This window comes from Ascaphus truei, chromosome 16 (assembly GCF_040206685.1).
Source record: "Ascaphus truei isolate aAscTru1 chromosome 16, aAscTru1.hap1, whole genome shotgun sequence".
NCBI lineage: Eukaryota > Metazoa > Chordata > Amphibia > Anura > Ascaphidae > Ascaphus > Ascaphus truei.
In genome coordinates this window covers 20861183-20882884 of record NC_134498.1, presented here as the reverse complement: position 1 = coordinate 20882884, position 21702 = coordinate 20861183, and the positions used below count along the sequence as shown (strand labels likewise).

Sequence of the window (21702 nt, the reverse complement as noted above, 5' to 3'; positions counted from 1 at the left end):
CAGCCTCCCGCCCAAGCATCGCTCAGCACAAACCCCGCAGCCTCCCGCCCAAGTATCGCTCAGCACCAACCCCGCAGCCTCCCGCCCAAGCATCGCTCAGCACAAACCCCGCAGCCTCCCGCCCAAGCATCGCTCAGCACAAACCCCGCAGCCTCCCGCCCAAGCATCGCTCAGCACCAACCCCGCAGCCTCCCGCCCAAGCATCGCTCAGCACAAACCCCGCAGCCTCCCGCCCAAGCATCACTCAGCATCAACCGGCACAAACCCCGCAGCCTCCCGCCCAAGCATCGCTCAGCACAAACCCTGCAGCCTCCCGCCCAAGCATCGCTCAGCACAAACCCCGCAGCCTCCCGCCCAAGTACCGCTCAGCACAAACCCTGCAGCCTCCCGCCCAAGCATCGCTCAGCACAAACCCCGCAGCCTCCCGCCCAAGCATCGCTCAGCACAAACCCCGCAGCCTCCCGCCCAAGCATCGCTCAGCACAAACCCCGCAGCCTCCCGCCCAAGCATCGCTCAGCACAAACCCCGCAGCCTCCCGCCCAAGCATCGCTCAGCACAAACCCTGCAGCCTCCCGCCCAAGCATCGCTCAGCACAAACCCTGCAGCCTCCCGCCCAAGCATCGCTCAGCACCAACCCCGCAGCCTCCCGCCCAAGCATCACTCAGCACCAACCGGCACAAATCCTGCAGCCTCCCGCCCAAGCATCGCTCAGCACCAACCCCGCAGCCTCCCGCCCAAGCATCGCTCAGCACAAACCCCGCAGCCTCCCGTCCAAGCATCACTCAGCATCAACCGGCACAAACCCCGCAGCCTCCCGCCCAAGCATCGCTCAGCACAAACCCCGCAGCCTCCTGCCCAAGCATCGCTCAGCACAAACCCCGCAGCCTCCCGCCCAAGCATCGCTCAGCACCAACCCCGCAGCCTCCCGCCCAAGCATCGCTCAGCACAAACCCCGCAGCCTCCCGCCCAAGCATCACTCAGCATCAACCGGCACAAACCCCGCAGCCTCCCGCCCAAGCATCGCTCAGCACAAACCCCGCAGCCTCCTGCCCAAGCATCGCTCAGCACAAACCCCGCAGCCTCCCGCCCAAGCATCACTCAGCACCAACCGGCACAAACCCCGCAGCCTCCCGCCCAAGCATCACTCAGCACCAACCGGCACAAACCCTGCAGCCTCCCGCCCAAGCATCACTCAGCACCAACCGGCACAAACCCTGCAGCCTCCCGCCCAAGCATCGCTCAGCACCAACCGGCACAAACCCCGCAGCCTCCCGCCCAAGCATCGCTCAGACCCCCCCCGGCACAAACCACGCAGCCTCCTGCCCAAGCATCGCTAAGCCAGAAAACCCCCCCGGCACAAACCCCGAAGCCTCCCGCCCAAGCATCGCTCAGCACAAACCCCGCAGCCTCCCGCCCAAGCATCGCTCAGCACAAAACCCGCAGCCTCCCGCCCAAGCATCGCTCAGCACAAACCCCGCAGCCTCCCGCCCAAGTATCGCTCAGCACAAACCCCGCAGCCTCCCGCCCAAGCATCGCTCAGCCAACACAACCCCCCCCCCCCCCGGCACAAACCCCGCAGCCTCCCGCCCAAGCATCGCTCAGCACAAACCCCGCAGCCTCCCGCCCAAGCATCGCTCAGCACAAACCCCGCAGCCTCCCGCCCAAGTATCGCTCAGCACAAACCCCGCAGCCTTCCGCCCAAGCATCGCTCAGCACAAACCCCGCAGCCTCCCGCCCAAGCATCGCTCAGCACAAACCCCGCAGCCTCCCGCCCAAGCATCGCTCAGCACAAACCCTGCAGCCTCCCGCCCAAGCATCACTCAGCACCAACCGGCACAAACCCCGCAGCCTCCCGCCCAAGCATCGCTCAGCACCAACCGGCACAAACCCCGCAGCCTCCCGCCCAAGCATCGCTCAGACCCCCCCCGGCACAAACCACGCAGCCTCCTGCCCAAGCATCGCTAAGCCAGAAAACCCCCCCGGCACAAACCCCGAAGCCTCCCGCCCAAGCATCGCTCAGCACAAACCCCGCAGCCTCCCGCCCAAGCATCGCTCAGCACAAACCCCGCAGCCTCCCGCCCAAGTATCGCTCAGCACAAACCCCGCAGCCTCCCGCCCAAGCATCGCTCAGCCAACACAACCCCCCCCCCCCCGGCACAAACCCCGCAGCCTCCCGCCCAAGCATCGCTCAGCACAAACCCCGCAGCCTCCCGCCCAAGCATCGCTCAGCACAAACCCCGCAGCCTCCCGCCCAAGTATCGCTCAGCACAAACCCCGCAGCCTTCCGCCCAAGCATCGCTCAGCACAAACCCCGCAGCCTCCCGCCCAAGCATCGCTCAGCACAAACCCCGCAGCCTCCCGCCCAAGTATCGCTCAGCACAAACCCCGCAGCCTCCCGCCCAAGCATCGCTCAGCACAAACCCCGCAGCCTCCCGCCCAAGCATCGCTCAGCACAAACCCCGCAGCCTCCCGCCCAAGCATCGCTCAGCACAAACCCCGCAGCCTCCGGCCCAAGCATCGCTCAGCACAAACCCTGCAGCCTCCCGCCCAAGCATCGCTCAGCACAAACCCCGCAGCCTCCCGCCCAAGCATCGCTCAGCACAAACCCTGCAGCCTCCCGCCCAAGCATCGCTCAGCACAAACCCCGCAGCCTCCCGCCCAAGCATCGCTCAGCACAAACCCCGCAGCCTCCCGCCCAAGCAGCGCTCAGAACCAACCCCGCAGCCTCCCGCCCAAGCAGCGCTCAGAACCAACCCCGCAGCCTCCCGCCCAAGCATCGCTCAGCACCAACCCCGCAGCCTCCCGCCCAAGCATCACTCAGCACCAACCGGCACAAATCCTGCAGCCTCCCGCCCAAGCATCGCTTAGCACCAACCGGCACAAACCCCGCAGCCTCCCGCACAAGCATCGCTCAGCACAAACCCCGCAGCCTCCCGCCCAAGCATCGCTCAGCACAAACCCCGCAGCCTCCCGCCCAAGCATCGCTCGGCACAAACCCCGCAGCCTCCCGCCCAAGCATCGCTCGGCACAAACCCCGCAGCCTCCCGCACAAGCATCGCTCAGCACAAACCCCGCAGCCTCCCGCCCAAGCATCGCTCAGCACAAACCCCGCAGCCTCCCGCCCAAGCATCGCTCAGCACAAACCCCACAGCCTCCCGCCCAAGCATCGCTCAGCACAAACCCCGCAGCCTCCCGCCCAAGCATCGCTCAGCACAAACCCCGCAGCCTCCCGCCCAAGCATCGCTCAGCACAAACCCCGCAGCCTCCCGCCCAAGCATCGCTCAGCACAAACCCCGCAGCCTCCCGCCCAAGCATCACTCAGCACAAACCCCGCAGCCTCCCGCCCAAGCATCGCTCAGCACAAACCCCGCAGCCTCCCGCCCAAGCATCGCTCAGCACAAACCCCGCAGCCTCCCGCCCAAGCATCGCTCAGCACAAACCCCGCAGCCTCCCGCCCAAGCATCGCTCAGCACAAACCCCGCAGCCTCCCGCCCAAGCATCGCTCAGCACAAACCCCGCAGCCTCCCACCCAAGCATCGCTCAGCACCAACCCCGCAGCCTCCCGCCCAAGCATCGCTCAGCACCAACCCCGCAGCCTCCCGCCCAAGCATCGCTCAGCACAAACCCTGCAGCCTCCCGCCCAAGCATCGCTCAGCACCAACCCCGCAGCCTCCCGCCCAAGCATCGCTCAGCACAAACCCCGCAGCCTCCCGCCCAAGCATCGCTCAGCACCAACCCCGCAGCCTCCCGCCCAAGCATCACTCCGCATCAACCGGCACAAACCCCGCAGCCTCCCGCCCAAGCATCGCTCAGCACCAACCCCGCAGCCTCCCGCCCAAGCATCGCTCAGCACAAACCCCGCAGCCTCCCGCCCAAGCATCGCTCAGCACCAACCCCGCAGCCTCCCGCCCAAGCATCACTCCGCATCAACCGGCACAAACCCCGCAGCCTCCCGCCCAAGCATCGCTCAGCACCAACCCCGCAGCCTCCCGTCAAGCATCGCTCAGCACCAACCCCGCAGCCTCCCCGCCCAAGCATCACTCAGCACCAACCGGCACAAATCCTGCAGCCTCCCGCCCAAGCATCGCTCAGCACAAACCCCGCAGCCTCCCGCCCAAGCATCGCTCAGCACAAACCCCGCAGCCTCCCGTCCAAGCATCGCTCAGCACCAACCCCGCAGCCTCCCGCCCAAGCATCGCTCAGCACAAACCCCGCAGCCTCCCGCCCAAGCATCGCTCAGCACAAACCCCGCAGCCTCCCGCCCAAGCATCGCTCAGCACAAACCCCGCAGCCTCCCGCCCAAGCATCGCTCAGCACAAACCCCGCAGCCTCCCGCCCAAGCATCGCTCAGCACCAACCCCGCAGCCTCCCGCCCAAGCATCGCTCAGCACAAACCCCGCAGCCTCACGTCCAAGCATCGCTCAGCACCAACCCCGCAGCCTCCCGTCCAAGCATCGCTCAGCACCAACCCCGCAGCCTCCCGCCCAAGCATCGCTCAGCACAAACCCCGCAGCCTCCCGCCCAAGCATCGCTCAGCACAAACCCCGCAGCCTCCCGTCCAAGCATCGCTCAGCACCAACCCCGCAGCCTCCCGCCCAAGCATCGCTCAGCACAAACCCCGCAGCCTCCCGCCCAAGCATCGCTCAGCACAAACCCCGCAGCCTCCCGCCCAAGCATCGCTCAGCACAAACCCCGCAGCCTCCCGCCCAAGCATCGCTCAGCACAAACCCCGCAGCCTCCCGCCCAAGCATCGCTCAGCACCAACCCCGCAGCCTCCCGCCCAAGCATCGCTCAGCACAAACCCCGCAGCCTCCCGCCCAAGCATCGCTCAGCACAAACCCCGCAGCCTCCCGCCCAAGCATCGCTCAGCACCAACCCCGCAACCTCCCGCCCAAGCATCGCTCAGCACAAACCCCGCAGCCTCCCGCCCAAGCATCGCTCAGCACAAACCCCGCAGCCTCCCGCCCAAGCATCGCTCAGCACAAACCCCGCAGCCTCCGGCCCAAGCATCGCTCAGCCAACACAACCCCCCCCCCCGGCACAAACCCCGCAGCCTCCCGCCCAAGCATCGCTCAGCCAACACAACCCCCCCCCCCCCGGCACAAACCCCGCAGCCTCCCGCCCAAGTATCACTCAACCGGAACCCCCTTCCCAGGCACAAACCCCGCAGCCTCCAGCCCAAGTATCACTCAACCGGAACCCCACCTCCCCGGCACAAACCCCGCAGCCTCCCACCCAAGCATCGCTCAGCCAGCTGCTTCCCACCCCCCCGGCACAAACCTTGCAGCCTCGCTCCCAAGCTTCGCTCAGCCGCCCCTCCCCCACAGCATCCTCAGAACCCACCCCCCCCTCCAGCACAAACCCCGCAGTCTCCCGCCCAAGCATCGCTCAGCCGCCCCCCCCCCCAGCACAAACCCGCAGCCTCCCACCCAAGCTTCGCTCATCGCCCCCCCCCCCCCCCCCAGCCTACCGCCCAAGCATCGCTCAGACCCCCCCCCCCCGGCACAAACCCTGCAGCCTCCCGCCCAAGCATCGCTCAGCCAGCACCCCCCCCCCCCACAAACCCAGCAGCCTGCTGCCCAATAATCACTCAGCGCACCCCCCCCCCCCGGCACAAACACAACAGCGTCCCACCCAAGCATCGCTCAGCCGCCCCTGCCCGCCCAAGCATCGCTCAGCCAGCACCCCCCCTCTGGCACAAAACCCTGCAGCCTCCCACCCAAGCATCGCTCAGCCCCCCCCCTGCCCAAGCATCGCTCAGTACGAGACACCCAAAGCCCAAGCATCACCAGCAGACACACCCCTCCCCGGCACAAACCCCACAGCTTCCCACCCATGTATCGTTCAGCCAGCATCCCCCCACCCCCCGGCACAAACAATGCAGCCGCCCGCCCAAGCATAGCTCTGTCCCGCCCGGCCTCCCGCCCAAGCATCGCTCAGACAGTGCCCCCCCCCCACAGCCTCCCCATCAACCATCGCTCAGCCCTCCCCGGCACAATCCCCGCAGCCTCCCGCCCAAGCATCGTTTAGCCAGCACCCCTTGGTACCAACACCGCAGCCTCCCGCCAAAGCATCGCTCAGCCAGCACCCCTCTCCCCCCCTGGCACAAACCCCACAGCCTCCCGCCCAAGCTTCTTTCAGCCAGCACCCCCACCCCCCGCACAAACAACGCAGCCTCCCACCCAAGCATCACTCAGCACCCCCCGCCCCCACCCTCCAGCCCAACCATCACTCAGCCACACCCCCCACCCTCCAGCCCAAGCATCGCTCAGCCCCCCCGCTCCCGGCACAAACACCCCAGCCTCCCACCCAAGCATCGCTCAGCCGACCCCCCCCGCCCAAGCATCGCTCAACCAGCACTCGCCCCCCCCCGGCACAAACTCTGCAGCCTCCAGCCCAAGCATCTTTCAGCCAGCACCCCCCCTCCCCCCTGGCACAAACCCCGCAGCCTCCCACCCAAGCATCGCCCAGCAACCCCCCGCCCCCGGCACAAACAACGCAGCCTCCCACCCAAGCATCGCTCAGCACCCCCCGCCCCACCCTCCAGCCCAACCATCGCGCAGCCACCCCCCCCCCACCCTCCCACCCAAGCATCGCTCAGCCACCCCCCCCCCCTGCCCAAGCATCGCTCAACCAGCACTCCCCCCACCCCCCCGACACAAACTCAGCAGCCTCCCGCCCAAGCATCTTTCAGCCAGCACCCTCCCCCCTGGCAAAAACCCCGCAGCCTCCCACCCAAGCTTCGCTCAGCGCCCACCCCCCCTGCCTACCGCACCAAGCATCACTCAGCACAAGACATCCCCCCCCTCAACCCCCCCCCGCACTCTCCCACCCAAGCATCGCTCAGCCACCCCCCCGCCCAAGCATCGCCAACCAGCACTCCTGCCCCCCCCCCCGGCACAAAGCCCGCAGCTTCCCACCCATGTATCGCTCAGCCAGCATCCCCCCACCCACCGGAACAAACACCGCAGCCTCTCACCCAAGCATCGCTCAGCCCCACCCCCTAGCACACCCCTAGCACAAACCCCGCAGCCTCCCGCCCAAGCTTCGCTCAGCCGCCCCCCCTCCACCCAAGCATTGCTCAGCCCCCCCCGGCACAAAACCCGCAGCCTCCCGCCCAAGCATCGCTCAGCACCCCCCCCCCCCCGGCACACACCCCGCAGCCTCCCGCCCAAGCATCGCTCAGCACACCCACACACCCCCGGCACCACCCCCACAGCCTCCACCCAAGCATCGCTCAGCCCCCCCGCAGTCTCCCGACCAAGCATCGCTCAGCCAGCACCACCCCCCCCCTTCCCAGACACAAACCCCGCAGCCTCCAGCCCAAGTATCACTCAACCGGCACAAACCCCGCAGCCTCCCACCCAAGCATCGCTCAGCCAGCAGCTTCCCACCCCCCCGGCAAGAACCCTGCAACCTCCCGCCCAAGCTTCGCTCAGCCGCCCCCTCCCCCCCCCCCCAGCATCGCTCAGACCCCACCCCCCCCCCCCGGCACAAACCCCACAGCCTCCTGCCCAAGCATCGCTCAGCACCAGGGGCACAAACCCCGCAGTCTCCCGCCCAAGCATCGCTCAGCCGCCCCCCCCCCCCCCAGCACAAACCCGCAGCCTCCCACCCAAGCATCTCTCAGCAACACCCCCACCCCCGGCACAAAACCCGCAGCCTCCTGCCCAAGCATCGCTCAGCCGGCACCCCACCCCCCGGCACAAACCCCGCAGCCTCCCGCCCAAGCTTCGCTCAGCCGCCCCCTCCCCCCAGCACAAACCCGCAGCCTCCCACCCAAGCATCTCTCAGCAACACCCCCACCCCCGGCACAAAACCCGCAGCCTCCTGCCCAAGCATCGCTCAGCCGGCACCCCACCCCCCGGCACAAACCCCGCAGCCTTCCGCCCAAGTATCGCACAGCCAGCAGCTCCCCACCCCCCCGGCACAAACCCCATAGCCTCACCCCCAAGCAAGCATCGCTCAGCACCCTCCCCCACGCCCCGGCACAAACCCCGTAGCCTCCCGCCCAAGCATCGCTCAGCCAGCTAGCACAAACTCCATAGCCTCCCGCCCAAGCATCGCTCAGCACGAGACTCCCCCCCCGCACAAACCCCGCAGCCTCCCACCCAAGCATCGCTCAGCACGAGATCCCCCCCCCCCCCCGCACAAACCCCGCAGCCTCCCACCCAAGCATCGCTCAGCACGAGATCCCCCCCCCCACCCGCACAAACCCCGCAGCCTCCCACCCAAGCATCGCTCAGCACGAGATCCCCCCCCCCACCCGCACAAACCCCGCAGCCTCCCACCCAGGCAACTCTAGTAACGAATATGTATTTAATCACAACATTCAAACGTTTGAAATATAGTGCAGGGTGGGGGTGATTTTTTTTTTCTCAAATGGCCTACCAGCTATGTCCCAGCTATGTCCCAGCTATGTCCCAGCTATGTCCCAGCTATGTCAGGCCAGTTTACAGCATCACCTTCCAAAAGTATTTTTTTATCGCCCTAAATATTTAATATTTCTCTTAATTTGTTGTTTAATTCACTTATTAAAGCATTATGGCTGGACGAGTCAGCTTAGCCTGCAACTAGCTATAACTGGCCTGCCACTCGCCTCCATTATTACACATTGGACCTTTAAACGTTCATGTAAACATATTTAATACTCCTACAACATCATCATTTATTAAACAAACTGCAGCATCTAAAGAACAAAAATCAAAAGACAGTTCATGTGGTACAAGCCCAGAGGCAAAAGACTTTATGGTCAAAGACACAGGGTACTTCGCACCAGGAGTTATATTATCTCCTAATAGGGCATATTTAAGTAAATTCATGTAGTTATTCATCGAGGGAAGTTTCAGGTTGAGAAAGGGGCCTGATATAGACCCAAAATGGCCCATGATGGATGACCACATGAACCGACTTTACCAAGTCTACGTTCCTAGGAAGGGGTATCTGACCCGTGGTAAGAGAGCCCTGCGTCTTTCAATGGACAATAATTATTTGCCTATGGACTGTTGATATACTGTTAATTTTTCTCTCTGCAGTTCATTAAAAAAAATGGGCTTGCGATAGGCATACTGTGTATGTGTTCATGGTGACTGTTATATATTATTGCTTAGAGCTTTTGATGGATTCCTTGTGATTATGGCACACGGTTACTTTTCGTTTACTTGGTTCTGTTTCAACACTTGTTTGTTGACAACTCTTTCAGTGTGTAACACTGCTTCTGCTTAACACCTAGCTGCGGAAACCACTGCACAAGGATAAATGTTCTCCGACACACAATCAGTTTATATACACACCTGGAACTCTAGCCTTCGAGGACGTCCCGGGAAGGCTCTCGTCCTGCTCTGCGAGCTTGTACCAGCTGGATGCCTCCTTTTTATCAGGGCGGACAGATTTCAACAGCCCTGTGCACAAATGAACAAAATCATGATGAAGTAGGGCTTTCACAAACATGTCACATATGAACATTCATATTCAACTCCATATTGTAAACCTATTCTAAAAAAATCACAATCATATCCAATATACCAGGTTTACCTGTCTCAACCTGTTACTCAGTTTATGGCTCACTCTAAACTTGTGCACACATTAAAAAGGCAGTTTATTCATTTATTTACAACTTATCCGTATAACTGGCTTCCATAAAAAGATGGCACTTCCCTCAAAGCAACGGATTACCGCATCTTGTGAAAAATACATTGAGATTTCCTCCGCATCCACACATTTCAAGCATATCTTCTACTTATCTGTTTGACTAATGGTGGCACCATAATTACTTTGCAGACAAAGAACAAAAATAACTATGTACCTATCGAGATTAGGTAACGATTGGATATAACATGCACAACATTTTTGACCACAGAAATAATAATAATAATAATAATAATATATATTATATGAAAAAAAAATAAAGTTTTAAAATACCTTTAAAAAGCACGAAGGCGTGCACCTACAGTTGGCCTATGAGCCATGCCCCCTGCACTTCAATCCTCCTTGGCCTATGAAGGCCTCCACCCCTTAACGCACAGGTCAATCCACTATTTTCTTTATGCGCACATCAAATCCAAATATTCATAAAAAATGTATTATATTGATGTGTAATTAGAGGAACCTTATTTGACCCCAATTTCTATAGGGAAGACCTCAAGCCATTAAACATCATCCTGTTTGAGATTCCATCTACAGTGCCATCTTTAAACAGATTATAGCCAAAAAATACAATTTAATAAAAGAATAATTGTAATTAAAATAAAAAGTTCAACTATCTTGTGCGTTAAATAAAAGACTTCGAATGAAAATCGGTCAGATATGTCAGCTTTAGGACTTATGCATACGAGTAAACATGCAACTCATACATACAAGGGACTTTCCAAAAAAAATGGGGTTCCTTCTCTCAAATGACGGTTACCATTTCCGCTGTTGTGGTGAATTCTGTCTGTAATGAAGTGCGACTTGCTAGTCCCTAGGCCGAGGGCATCATTTTGTGGTACAATATTTGCCTGTTCTCCAATTACTGTTAAACCTCATCTGCCATGTACTTGCCCAAGTTTCCAGTGTATCCAAGTTCTTCTGGAGAAAAATTACCTGCTTTGATTCTACTACTGTACCTTACACAATTTAGTGTCATCTGCAAAGATGGAGACTTTGCTCTCTATGCCAACCTCTAGGTCATTCATAAAGAAGTTAAAAAGCTCAGTTCCCAGTACCGATCCCTGCCGTACTCCACTCACAACTTTAGCCCAACCTGAAAGTTCCAATTATTAAAACTCGTCTATCCTTCAACCAGTTTCAATCCAGGTGCAAATATATTTACAGAGTCCAATTTGCTTTATTTTGTACACCAACATCGTGTGGAACCGGAGCAAAAGCCTTTGCAAAATGTAAGTAGACGACATCAACTGCATTACCTGGTCTAAATTCCTACTCAAAGAAACTAATTAGGTTAGTGTGGCATGACTGATCCTTGATAAATCCATGCTTACAATTACTAATAATTTTGTTTTCCCATTAGGTATTCCTGAATATTATCCCATACTAAACCTTCAAGTAGCTTCCCCACTATTGATGGCAGGCGTACAGGTCTGTAATTCTCTGGTTGTGATCTAGCTCTCTTAAAATATAGGCACGTCGTCTGATTTACGCCAATCTTGTCGTACTAAGCCTGTGGAAATGGAGTGCTTGAATTTTAAACGGAATGGTTTGGCTATTACTTAACTCCTTATGAACTGTTGGATGTATGCAATTGGAGCCAAGTGCCTTATTTACTTTAATTTTATCCAAGCCGCTTATGAACTTCCTCAGTTAACCAATTGTTCATCATTAATATAGAGGTTGTGACTTCCTCCTGCGCACTACTATTGCAACTGATTCTTCCCTGGTAAACACAGAGGCAAATAATTTGTTTAATACCTTTGCTTTTTCCTCATCTCCAATAATTTGTACTTAAAGAACTTTTAAGGGTTGATCTTACTTTACTATTGCAATCCTTTTTTAATTATCCATTTTTGCTAATGTGATTGCCCTTTTGCAACTTTTGTTACATTCCTTATAATTCGGATACGATGCCTCTGCCGCTTTTAAGGCCGTGCCTTTAGTGACGGCGACGCGACAGATGACGTCACCCGTCGCCACCAGCGAAAGTTATTAGATTTTCCGCGACTGTCACCAGCGACGTCACGAAAGGGCGGCCCGTGGTCTCTGATTGGTTTAGAGAGTCACATGAAGTGACTGTCTCTAAAAAAATCAAATAGACCCGGCTTCAAATTGTTTTGCCGCGACGTTGCTCCGTCGCGCTTAATATAAGTGCTTGCGAACGAGTCAATGTATTTTATTTGGAGCGCCGTCGCACGGCACTATAAGCGCAGCCTGAGAATCTAAACGCCTGCCTCTTCTTTTACATTTCCTCCCCTACCTGTTTATTTTGCCACATTGGTTTAGACTTGTTTCTTTTATAATTATTACCCAAGGGTATACACTGATAAGTGTGCTTTCTAACGATGTTTTTTTAAAACTGCCCATTTATCTTCCACATTTTTCCCTGCAAAAACATCATTCCAATGTATTCTTTGCTGATTAGTCCTTAGTTTATTAAAATCTGTCTGTCTTTCTAAAGTTTAAAGTATTTGTTGAACCCAAGTAATATTGTTTTTAATCATTTATTTCAAATGAGACCATGTTATGATCACCGTTACCAAATGTTCGCAGACTTGAATATTTGTTATTACTTCTATATTGTTTGATATTACCAAATCCAGTATTGCCCCTCTCCTGATTGGCTTCCTCAATCTCACAGATATTTGGTGGTTTATAGCATAGCCCTGCAAACATTTTCTTTGTACTTTTACCTCCACTGCTAATTTCTACCCACAAGGTCTCTACATTTTCATCATTCCCTTCATAAACATCTTCCTTTCTAATAGGTTTAACATATGAAAACATACCCCCCCCCCTCATTTACTATTTGCTCGATCCTTCCGAAAAAGGCAATAATCCTCTAAATGAATTGCCCAGCCATGAGTTTCATCCCACCATGTTTCAGTAATGCCTGTGATATCATACTGCTTCCCTTCAGGCTATTAATTCAAGCTCCCCCATGTTATCTGTCAGGCTTCTTGCATTTGCAAGCAAGCATCTAAGGTTTTTTTCAGTCTGGCTATTATCTTATCTGCTCCTGCCTTTCAACCTTCCCTAGTTCAGCCGTTCTAAACATGTATTTATATACTGTATATTTATTTAGGTATGGGGTAAAGGTTAGGAGTTTATCTTTATGGCAAAAGGGCTGGCAGCTAAATATCCCGGTGACTGGATGGTAGTTGCGGGGTGGCGGAGGCTAAATATCATAGACCGTTCAATGCTCCCATCATAAACCGTGGTGGATTCTAGATCACCTTTTGTAAATGATCTTTTGTCATCAGTGCAATAGCAAAGATGCCCTGCATCACAGAAAAACATACAGAAGGCCACCATACAGTATGATAGTGTGTGTGATCACATCTGCTAAAACGTCACCAACGCTCAAAATGAATCTGATCAAAAAGTATCAAGAGGTTATACATCATCTCTACTACTATCAAGGATTGTCTAAACTCACCCATATCTTCCCAGTAAATTATGATGAAGCTGTGAATGATTATGCAAAAACCTAAAAACCCACCTACACACAACCGACATCAGTCAGCAGCTGGTGAAATGGAATTTGACACAAGCGATCCTATCGCCACTCAGCCAAAATGTAACAAGACCGCAGGGGGCTTATATTTTACATCATCGAGGGAAAAGGTCAAACCTTTGGGATGGTTGGCCCCTAGGTGTGAAATGTTCTAGTGACCATAATAGGAATGGAGATGTGCACCTTATTACAAAAGGAAAATGCTTTGCTAGGTGCTCAACACTGTGCAATTGCACATTTCCAGAACACACAAACTGAGAGTGACACACCAGTGTTCAATAAAAGAGCAACCTTCATCATCAGGATGTCAACAATAATGCACAGGTGGAGTTTATACACACACAGGTGCCCAAAACACCTGCCAAAATAACACTCTGCCATTAGTTATACAACTGTAACTACCATAGACATCTCATCACTATACACCAACATTTATAATTGGGTGGGTCTGGCCACAGTTCATCTGTTCTTAACCAGAGCGCATACAAGTCTCTCCACCAACAGAATTCATGATGTATGTACAGTATGTCTTTATCTATATAGCGCGGACAGTGTACTCAGTGCTTTACAAAGACAATATAGTACAGGGAATTATAACAACACAATGAGCGTAGCAAAGGCAGACAATAGTAAAGGAAATCCTTGCCCCGGAGAGCTTGCAATCCAAGTAGTATATTGGGAGAATTACAGAAACAGCAGGAGTTGGAATATGTGCAGTAGATGGCAGTGCTTGGCCACAATGGGTGGTAGCAGTGACTGTGCGTGGGACAGCAGCCATGAGTGCAGGCTATTGGGGGTGCTTAATTTAAGAGGGGAGTTTTAAGGTTGGTAGGTGTTAAATTAGATGGGTTAACAAAATTAGCAGGGAAAGAGGTGGCATGGAGGTGTGGGTGAGAGCAGGGAGGCGTGGGTGAGAGCAGGTGTGTATATGGATAGGTCCAGGGTTAGGAGGGAGGAGGGAGGAGAGAGGAGCATAGGTGGAGGGGAGGTGAGATGAAGAAATGTGGATAGGAGGAGGAAAGTGGGGAAGTTGGATGAGAATAACAAAGTTTACAAATAAGTGAGGAAACGGCAAACAGAAAAAGCAAAAGGGAGGTATAAATCAGATGCAGGAAGAGAAAGGTGGGAAAAGAGAGTTCCCAGGTATTGGAAGAGAAGATGTTGAAATCAGACCGGGGAGGGCAGTATACAGTAGCTCTGCAGGTTAAACAGCAGATTAGAAAGTTAATCTATAGATGTGTAAACATTTTTAGGGCATTTAGAAAGCCAAGTTCTCACAGTTGCAGGGTTGTTGACGAAGTGCAGAATCCAATTGTTCCTTTTGTATTTTTCACCTCCAGTTTTAACTCCAGACACTTCCTATGTGACACTTATGTGATACAGCCATATGGCACAACCAATATAGACGTTTTTAAATACTCTAACAAAATCACATGACCATACAAATTAAGGGAGGAGTTGTGCCTAATCAACTCACAGACAGACATACCAAGGAAATGTTAGTTTGATAATAGATCTATTTCAGTTGAGACATTATTTCGGGTTTGCGAGCCAGTATGACACGATCCGGGGCTCTGCTCTTGGGAGCTTCCCCGCCACACCATTATATGCTAACCTGTATATGGGGGAGAAATTCATTTTTACAGCCAACTCCCTTATGTTCAATCAATTTCAAGTGTTTGTATACAGTTGGCTGTTCTGGAATTGCCCCGACGGTGTTATACTTTACTGATATTACTGTATGGTGCATACTGATATTCCCTCTTTTGGATACATTGCTACTTTGTTTCGTATTTTCTTCCCATGAGGCACCATTACACTGTAATATATCTACTGTATACCTGCAGCATCATCTTGCATTACTTTGGGAGTTACTAGCCCTTATTATGTAAGCTATCAAATATTATATTTATTATTTTTGAAGTGATTCCATTTAGGTTGGATTTGTAGTTTATGTATTTTTATTGGTTTACACTGTGTTATTAGTATTTTTTTTTGCACCTTTTCAATGTGGACATGAGCTGCCCCAGCTTAGCTTTTTTTTTTTTTTTACCTGGGGGCAAAGGGTGGCCCATGGGGTGGGATCGATGTTTCCAGGGGGTGGGGGGTCACATTGGTGGACATTTTGAGCGCCTGTGTTTATATATACTCCACTTGTACTCACTGGCGCAGATCCATCAAGACGTGGTAAGGAAAACTGGAGTTATCTCCCAAAATAGTAAATATTTGGAGATAACGCCCCCAGTTTTCCTACCCACTGCGTGATGTATCTGGGTCATTGTTCTTGCTTTTCTGAAGGGGCGATGAAAAAGAGAAAAGTTGCAGAGAAAAGTTTTGTTCAAGGACTAGTTCACCATTTAATTAAATTGTAGGTTCTCAAATTCTGTATGTTTCACATCCCTGGGTGATCTACAATACTTCACCCTCCTGTGTCACATCTCCGCCAGTTGTGATGCATACAGGAGTGTGGGAGACTTTACATCTCCCAGAGTTATATAGCCCCTCACCTTCCTGTATGTTTCGCATCTCCACAAGAAACTCCATGCACTTGTCTTCATCTGGGATCTCAAACAGGCGCTCAGCTGTCCAGGCGTCAGCCTGCATTCTCATTTTACAGCCACCTACAAAGAGAAACTCAGTTATAGAATATGCAATCCCATTTACTTTCCTACACAGGCCACTTTTACTTTCACTATTTGACCCTACTATCCTGTTACATATTAACTGGGAAATTCCCAAGTAGTTTTCATTTTCCACTATAATTATACCTACTTTTCTTTGGAATTAGTACATACTGGTACCTAACAGCTTACTTAGAAGACTTAACCCATAGTGCCCCAATGACTTACCAGGCACAGCATGGGCCTTGGCATGCCAGGGAATCTTATGATGTTCCAGGTTGGGCCTTGGCATGCCAGGAAATCTTATGATGTTCCAGGTTGGGCCTTGGCATATCAGGGAACCTTATGATGTTCCAGGTTGGGACATGGCATGTCAGGGAACCTTATAATGTTCCAGGTTGGGCCCTGGCATGTCAGGGAACCTTATAATGTTCCAGGTTGGGCCCTGGCATGTCAGGGAACCTTATAATGTTCCAGGTTGGGACATGGCATGTCAGGGAACCTTATAAATGTTCCAGGTTGGGACATGGCATGCTTTTTTTGCATTTTCAAAGTACAAATATATAAATGTAATGTATTCTGCTCCATCCACAGAGCAGAGATCGGGTTATTTGTGCCCTTGGTGACCTGCCTTTTCATACTCAAGCAATGCTCTGTGTGCAGTAAGATAGTTAGTTGTAAAAATTTTAAGCGCTCCAGTGCAAAGAAATAAAAAATGCTCTGCTCGTTAAACCTTTCGTCAACGGACAACTACCTTGCTCCAATGCATTGCAGGCTCGTTTGGCAGTGAAAGGTTTAAGAGATTATATAATCATATTAAATGATAACAAAGACTAAGGCCGCACTTATAGTGCGTGCGTCGTCACCCGTTGCCGCTTGCGAAAGTTGTATTCCACTTTCCGGCGACCAGGTCTTTCATTGGTTCAGAGGCTGTCACATGTGGCGACAGCCTCTGAAAAATCAAATTTGACCGGCTTCAAGAATTCGCGCCGCCAGCATCGTTCCGCGCGTACTATAACCGCACACGACGGCGGCAATACATTTGTTTTGCCCCGACGCCGTCACTATAAGCACAGCCTAAGTACTCGTAAAATCAACCAACATTGTCTTTTTTTAAAAAAAAAATTATTAATATATAGAAATGTACAGATGTAGCACACTTAGTCACATTACATAACGCCGCATTAACGTGTGCAAAAAGAACACATGCGTTCTCCTTAATGCATCTGCGTTCAACGCAGAACATGAAAAAAAACTACACAACTGAACCAAATAATGTCTGCTATAAAAGTCACTAGAAGTAGAAGAAAAAGAGTTGCTATAACTCGGGGATGGAAAACTCCAGTCATCAAGGGCTTCATCAGGTATGAAAGGGCCAAATGGGACCTGAAACGTTGTTATTCCCCTTGGATGGGGGGGTTCCCGGCACTCAAAGTAATGAAACGATTATAATAGGTGTTATGCCAAATGAAAATAAATTGTATTATAAACAGAATAAGATGCTGCACACAATGCCCAACAATGGGCCTGACCAATCGATATAAAAATATAATGAAACTGTACAATATATGAAGAGGAAGGGGGATAGGGAAGGGGAACACTGGGTGGAGAAACAGACAAGGGAAGGGAAGGAATGGGAAAATGACTGAGTAAGTCAAAAGCAGGATAAAGAAATAAGAATAAGGGGGACAACGTTTTGGGGCAAAAATGCCTTTTCTTCAAACCCGTTCCCACAGATCCTACAAATCGATTCCTCCAAGTACTCTTCCATCTGTTGAAATAAAACTGGTGTATACAACACCAACAACATTGCAATCAGGGTACATATATGGCTAACCACTGTAAAAAAAAAGATAACCGTTCAGCCTATTTTATTTTATTAATTTCCCTAGCCAATTCCAATCTGGCTTTCACCCCAAACACTCCACCGTAACTACCCTGCTAAAAGTGTGCAATGAAATCCAGTGTGGAATGGAACAGGGACAAGTCACTGGTGCAATATTCCTAGATTTTGCAAGGGCCTTTGATACTGTTGATCATGTTATCTTGCTTAACAAACTCCAGTGCTCTCGAATAGGGAAGCATGCTTTAAACCGGTTTCACTCCTACCTATCAGGTAGATCCCAACATGTGTCCATCTCAGGCTCCAACTCCAACCCCTTGGATATCACCTGTGGTGTCCCGCAAGCATCTGTTCTGGGGCCCCTACTCTTCTCAGTGTTCATCAATGATCTTCCTACAGCTTGTAAGGGAGCCTCAATACACATGTATGCAGATGACACAATGTTATCTACACACAGCCATAGCCTCTCCAACGTTGAGCACACACTTCAATCTTACTTTTTGAGACTTGAAAAGTGGATTTCCCAAAACAAACTGTTTGTAAACACGGACAAGACTGTAACAATGGTATTTTGGACCAAGGCTAAATTTTTAAAGCTTCCAATGACTGAGCTCCAGATCAGAACCAACGCTAACACCACCCTAACTCCTGTTACTAGTTTGAAATACTTGGGCATATGGTTTGATTCATTAAACATTCGGGATGCACATTGATACCCGGACATCCAAAACCTATGCCAAACTAGGTCTACTTTTCAGGAACAAATCCTCCCCAAGGCTGCGCTTACAGTGCTGGCGACAGCGACGCCGCATCAAAACAAATGCATTGCTGCCGTCGCGTGCGCTTATGGTAAGCGTGACGCGACGGCTTGGTCGCGATCACTGGAAGTCATCTCAATTTGATTTTTCCAGCGACCGCAGCCTGACGTCACTGTCGCTGGCACTATAAGCGTAGCCTTAGTCTGCTGGTCAGAAAGCGTATCACACAGCAGATACTAATGCCAATTAACGACTTTGGGGACATAGTATACGGCTCGGCACCCCAAACCCACCTTAGCAAACTTGACACCCTCTACAATTCAATATGCCGTTTTGTTCTCCAATGCAACTACAACACACATCACTGGGAAATGCTCAAAGAACTAGATTGGTCATCACTTGAGTCTAGGCGCAAAGTACAAGTTTCCTGTCTTGCCTTCAAATACTTTCTGGGCAAGCTACCCATCTATCTGAACAAGCTCCTCACCTCTACCACATGCAGCACTTATATGAGATCTGACTCCAAAAGCCTGTTCATGGTCCCAAGGTTCAGCAAAGTATCCAGCCGCTCCTCCTTCTCTTACCGTGCACCCCAAAACTGGAACATTCTACCGGAGACTCTCACAGCCGCCACCAGTTTAAGTTCTTTCAAAACTAAAGCGGTCTCACATTTTAATCTGGTCTGTAACTGTTACATACGCCTATATAGTATCTCTAACTGTGCATGCAATGTCTTCTATATAATGTACAGTATACCCTGTTCACTTATGTAACCGTATTTGTAACCATGTATTATTTGTCTTAACTATGCCCAGGACATACTTGAAAACGAGAAATAACTCTCAATGTATTACTTCCTGGTAAAACATTTTATAAATAAATATTATAATGTTAAATGAGATGCACTAAATCTGAAGGCAGGCGTATGATCAACAGCAAAGAAGGTTTCAATAGTTGAACCAAGACAATGCACCTAGACATACAGTACTAGTACACATTAAACCTGCATGATGTACTCAAACCTGCTAAGAGGCACAAAATGCCCTGCTAAAGGGAATAAACAAAAACGGATCACTTAAAATCCACAACTGAAAAATAGACAATCATATGATCAACACAGGGTGCTCAGAGAATATGCATTGAGAAATAAGTGTTAAAGTGTGTATTAGCAATCATACGCATCCAAATGGTTCTGGGTCCCCGCAGCGAGTCAGTCTCAGGAATCGCCTGTACAGGCTATTTTTCAGTATAATAGACTAACCGGTTATCGTTTTTTCAGTGGTTAGCCATATATACCCTGGTTGCACCGATATTGGTGTTGTACACTAGTTTTATTTCAACAGAGGGAGGAATACTTGGAGGAATCGAAGGGAAGTACCATGGGAATCGAAGGGAAGTACCAGAGTCTGTAAGAACAGGCTTGAAGGGGCATTTTTACCTTGAAACGTTGCCCCCCTTATTCTCATCATTCCTTTATCCGACTGTTTACTTACACTCAGTCGTTTTCCCTTCCCGTGTGTTTCTCCACACAGTGTTCCCCTTCCCCATCCCTCTCCCTCTTCATATATTGTACAGTTTCATTATATTTTTATATCGATTGGTCAGGCTCTGTAGTCCATTGTTGGGCATTGTGTGCTGCATCTTATTCTGTTTATAATACAATTTATTTTCATTTGGAATAAAACCTATTGTCATCGTTTCACTACTTTGAGTGCTGGGAACCCCTCCACCCATGTGCTACTTAGATAGGAGGGTTTGAGGTCTTTCCAAGTTCCCGGGCACCTTCTCTCTTTTATACTTCACTATGGTTCAGTGGAGGTCTGACTATCACCCATACTTTTTTGTTGTTATTCCTCTGTTCTTGGCTGTCACTTTAAATGGAGAACTTCATTATGAACGTGTGAGTCGAGCTCTACTGTGTATCTCTGTCTTTGAGGAGACCGGCACTTTGACAATTTCTTCACTCTTGCTATAAGCAATCACAGGAAAAATAGGTTTTAGCGAGTTATAAATGGCTGGTGAGGCGTTGAATATAGTCAAAATGCAAGTAGCAAACACTACTTGAAAAATCTTTCTGGCAAATACTGAACTCACACAAATCTGCTTTTACAGTGTGTTTGTTTGGTGGGAAAAGCCACAATATCAGGGATATATCGATAAATCGAGTAATAGCAGAGACTGGAAAAAATGAGTCATCCCCACATTATTTGGGCAGGGTTTTACAAAACATTTCCATAGCAGCAGATCTTCACTGGGAGATGCAGGAGATATGCAGAATAATAAGGGGAACCGGAATGCAATAAGGAAAATGAAAGAAGGCATGCAAATGAGAGAAGGCATGCAAATGAGAGAAGGCATGCTGGCAGTTATAACGGATGGGACCAGAACGCAAGTGATTAGTTAAAGTTGGTATTAATTGTTTTATATGGGGCCCACAGTGGATGCAGCAAAACAACAGGGAAGACAACACGGAGTGACAAGTGCATCGGAGCTGGAAGTAAACACAGGAAAGATGGAATCCTTACCCAGAGGTGCGTGTAATATCCATTATTCTACAAGAGTGTTATACAACAACTTTAAAACATTTTATTCTGACTCTGTGGAACACCAGTTTACTGCAGTAAAGTGTATGTGGTCTAGTACATCTAGCCGCAAGCATCTCGCTCGGCCATTCAGCCGCCAAGGTAAGCCCCTAACCTTAGCCCTTTACCCTAAATCGGACCATTTACCCCCCAAAAAAAACCTAACTGGACCCCTTACCCTAAAACCCTTTTAGTTCTTATAACAAAAAGGAATAACTGCACCTTGAAAAAGAAGATATCGGCCATTACCATATTTTCTCATGATCTCGTCACCACCACGAGGAACCCCAGGGTTCTACAGAACACTAGCGGTAAACTATACCAGTGGTGCGCAAAGAGGAGGGCGCAGGGTTTACAGAGGCCCCGCGCGCGCTTCGCAAAGGCATTTAAATGAATGCCGGGAGAGCTGCAGGGCCTCTGTAAACCTTACTTACCTTGATTCAGACGCACATGGTGAAGCATCGCCATGGCAACGCAGCGTCAAATGATGCAGCAGGGTCATGTGACGTCACGTTGCCATGACAACATGACGTCATGACGCCAGGACATCTGAATCAAGTTAAGAGGGGGGGGGGGGTGCGAGGAGAGGGGGGATAGACACCAGGGGGGCGCAGAAGGAAAAAATTGAGCTCCCCTGAACTATACGATCACTTATTGTGCCTCCAACATACTATAACTAACAATGAAATCTTACACCCTCAAGGCCACCGCACCTTGGAGGTCTGACACCCCT

General features: G+C 51.5%; 1 protein-coding gene across 4 annotated transcripts in view; it reads right to left on the bottom strand.

Moving 5' to 3' along the window:
* OCRL (OCRL inositol polyphosphate-5-phosphatase) overlaps positions 1–21702 on the bottom strand; it is a 96737-nt gene that overhangs the window by 58516 nt on the left and 16519 nt on the right. For 3 of the 4 annotated variants that reach the window (XM_075572820.1, XM_075572821.1, XM_075572822.1), the window contains exons 5-6: positions 15673–15786; positions 9294–9401 (exon numbers count right to left, since the gene is read on the bottom strand). In XM_075572820.1, the coding sequence (XP_075428935.1) occupies positions 9294–9401; positions 15673–15786 (222 nt within the window). Of the gene's footprint in view, positions 1–9293; positions 9402–15672; positions 15787–20224; positions 20357–21702 lie in introns of all 4 variants that reach the window. The other variant, XM_075572823.1, reaches the window with a different exon arrangement.